We start from the raw sequence: 3,535 nt of genomic DNA on the forward strand, positions 1-3,535 counted from the left end.
AAAAGCAATCAAAGACGTCCTTGAGAAATCCAATCAGATCATAATCTAATATTTCCAAGTAAAGCTCAGCCCAATATTTCCAAGTAACGCGCAAATCTTAACAGATCACACCTACAGAATTAGTAACAGAAAAATATGTAGCAGCTTCGGATGTCATGACATCGGCCTTGACATCAGGTAAAGGCCTGAACAAATAAAGACTTCACTACAGAGAATGCATGGCATGACATCAGTTGACATGATAAAATCACAATGAGTTTTACCAAAAATTACAGCCAATCAACAACATCTACAAACTCCCCCTTTGGCAAATTTTTGGCTAAAACAAGAATAAATGTAACCAAACAATATCAGAGCACAAGCAGCAGATCAAAACACTAAGAATACAGAAAAATAAATTCTGTAGCAAGGGTAAACAACAACCAGCTTGTTTAACCACCAGAGAAAACAACTATTTAAACATCTGTTATAGAATACCAATATCCATTGTCAAAGGGACCAGAAAACACCAAAATAAAACATCCACAGAAAACACCAAAATAAACATCCAAAATCCAAAATTACTCCCCCTTTTTAGCCATAAAAGGAGCCAAACCAAAAACAAGAGTACAAAATGAGAAACACTAAGTCAACCACAAGAGAAACAGCATGAGAGATGTAGGGCTAATCTTCAGATCCATCAGTCTCTTCACCAGCATCACTACTCCCAGTCTCTTCAGCACCTTCACTATCCTCAGCCTCTTCATCATCACCACTATCACCACTATTGTCTTCATCATTACTTTCATCTGCAGACTGCTCAAGGCTTTGAATGAGCTTTTCAAGCTTCATCTTCCTATTGTCCAACTCTTTACAAGTCTCTTTCAGCTCAGCAATAAGAGAGGAGTTTGAGACAGATTTGCTGGTTTGTGATGTCCCAGCAGATGTTATGTCATCTGATCTTTGAAGCAGATTATAGTGGAATGACAAGGCACTCTCCCTCTTGCACACAGAGTCTTTAGCTTTCAGAATCCCAGGGAACTGGTTAAGAATTATCCCACATATCAGGGATGGAAAGGCAATGGGCATCTTTGTAGCAGAGGTACCAACATGCTTCATAATTTGATCAAATATGTAAGTCCCATAATCAAACTTAGTCTTGGTTCCCACTGCATATATGAATCTACCTAGTCCCACTGCAATGGTAGATGTATGATTGGTTGGCACCCAGTTAGCAGCACCAATTTTGTGTAGCAATGCATACCTGACAGTAAGAAGACTAGCAGGCAATTTACTCTTTATGGGCCACTTCTTAACCTTACCACCAGTGATAACTTTGCAAACCTCATTGTCAGTCACTTCAAGCTCAGGTTGAGCCTCATCATCCCTACCTAGACAGAGGTTGACAACAGTTGGGGAGAATTCTACACATTTTCTTCTAACATATACCTTATGAAAATCCTCATCTTTCCCATTAGCACAATCTTGAGAAAAATTTACTATAAACTCCTTCACAAGCATTTCATAGCATTTAGAAAAATGAGTAACAGTTTTAAGCAAACCTGCAGATTTGATGAGCTTCATGACCTCTTGACATTCCAGAGCATCATTTGCAAGTCCTCTTTCCAGAGCCAACCTTCTTTGATAAACGAACTTCCACTGGATAGCATTTGAAGCATAGTGCAGATAAATGTTGTCCAAGGGAACATCACGAACCTTTGTGGAGGATTTTGTGACAACAATCTTCTTCTTTGAAAGGATGTCAAGGACATCACTTAGGACATTGTCTTCGGAGACAGAAACACTTCTTTCTTTTCTCTTCTTCACAGCAACCTTGCTCCCAGTTCTTGAAGGTTCAGCAGAGACCTTCTTGATCTTTTCTTTGGTGGCATTCTTTAGAGGAGCAACTTTAGTCTTGGGAGGATGTTGATCATCAACCCGCTTTCCCCTTCGAGCCTTGACTCTGTTGGAAATGCTAGAGATGAGGTCATCATCAGCAATGTCAATAGGATCATCAAGATTATCCAGATCCACCACATCATTTGCATTGTCAGTAGGGCGAGTAGGCTTCTCTTTAGGAGAAGTAGCAGTGACCTCTTCAGCTTTCCCCGTTTCAAAAATCTCTGCATCTTTATCTTTAGATTCTTCAACTTCTTTATCATCAGAACTCTCAACAATGTTAGCTTCAGATGTTTCGACATCAACATGATCTTTGCTAGCATCAACTTGATCGTCTTTGCTGTTCTCAGGAGCAGGAGCTTGAGCTAAAGGAACAAATATTCCTTCTACCTTGTGACCTTCATTCAAGATTCTCGTGACAAGACCTGCGATCTCATTCTGAACATAAGCAGAGCCCTCTTTATCCCTAGCAGAAAACGTTTCTGGAACAGACCCACCGGTTGATTTTCTTGCATGCATCTTTCTTGGTATACTACCAACAGGATCAGTAGGCGGCACCGAGTTCAAAGGCACAACATCTAGCACAACATCTTGATCACTCACCATATTTGGTGTCCTAGAATCGGATGCTGTTTCAGAGTGGGAAGTCGACTTCTTTAAGGGAGAAATCTGAGACATGTTGAGAAGGAAAGAACTGACGGGGAAGGGTTTGTGAATGCAAAGACTAGGATTTGTGGAAATGAGAACCGTTTGGAAGGAGTGAAAGTGAGGGGGAAAATACACTTTAATACGCAATGATAACAAATATTTGGAGAATGGAGTACTGTTGGTCCCACACACAGTTAATTGCTATAATCCCTCATAAAGACAAATGCCTAGCTTACTTCTCAAATTTTCAAATTGATTAGCATCCAAAGCTTTTGGGAAAATATCAGCCAGTTGAAGATTAGTAGCAACATGTTTCAAGGAAATTACTTTATCTTCAACAAGATCTCTTATGAAGTGATGCCTAATATCAATGTTCTTGGTCCTGCTATGCTAGATAGGATTCTTTGAGATATTAATGGCACTTAGGTTGTCACAATATAATGTCATGACATCTTGTGTGACATTATATTCTGTTAACATTTGTTTCATCCAAACAAGCTGAGAACAGCTACTTCCTGCTGCAATGTATTCTTCCTCTACAGTAGATAGGGATACACAATTTTGTTTCTTGCTGAACCATGAGATAAGGTTATTCCCCAAGAAGAAACATCCTCCTGAAGTACTTTTTCTGTCATCAGCACTTCCAGCCCAGTCTGCATCACAATATCCAGTGAGAATTGGTTCACACCCATGAGAGTAGAGCATACCATACTCACAAGTACCATTCACATATTTCAGTATCCTCTTGACTTGATTTATGTGACTGATCTTGGGTTCTGCTTGATATCTAGCACACACCCCAACAGCAAACGCAATATCAGGCCTACTAGCTGTGAGATACAGCAGGCTTCCTATCATGCTTCTATACAAGCTTTGATCAACATTTGTGCCCTTTTCATCTTTGGACAATTTTAAATGAGTAGGTGCAGGAGTTATTTTCTGACTAGCATTCTCCATCCCAAATTTTTTGACAATGTTTTTGGCATACTTGCTCTGAGAGAGAAAAATT

General features: G+C 39.7%; 1 protein-coding gene across 1 annotated transcript; it reads right to left on the bottom strand.

Annotated features, from left to right (window-relative positions):
• Positions 1-663: 663 nt before the first annotated feature.
• Positions 664-2,556, bottom strand: LOC131597052 (uncharacterized). The gene has a single exon (XM_058869769.1). It carries the CDS (start codon positions 2,554-2,556, stop codon positions 664-666), a length of 1,893 nt encoding a protein of 630 aa, XP_058725752.1.
• Between the last annotated feature and the right edge of the window lie 979 nt (positions 2,557-3,535).

The sequence above is a fragment of the Vicia villosa genome, linkage group LG4 (assembly GCF_029867415.1).
Source record: "Vicia villosa cultivar HV-30 ecotype Madison, WI linkage group LG4, Vvil1.0, whole genome shotgun sequence".
Lineage (NCBI taxonomy): Eukaryota > Viridiplantae > Streptophyta > Magnoliopsida > Fabales > Fabaceae > Vicia > Vicia villosa.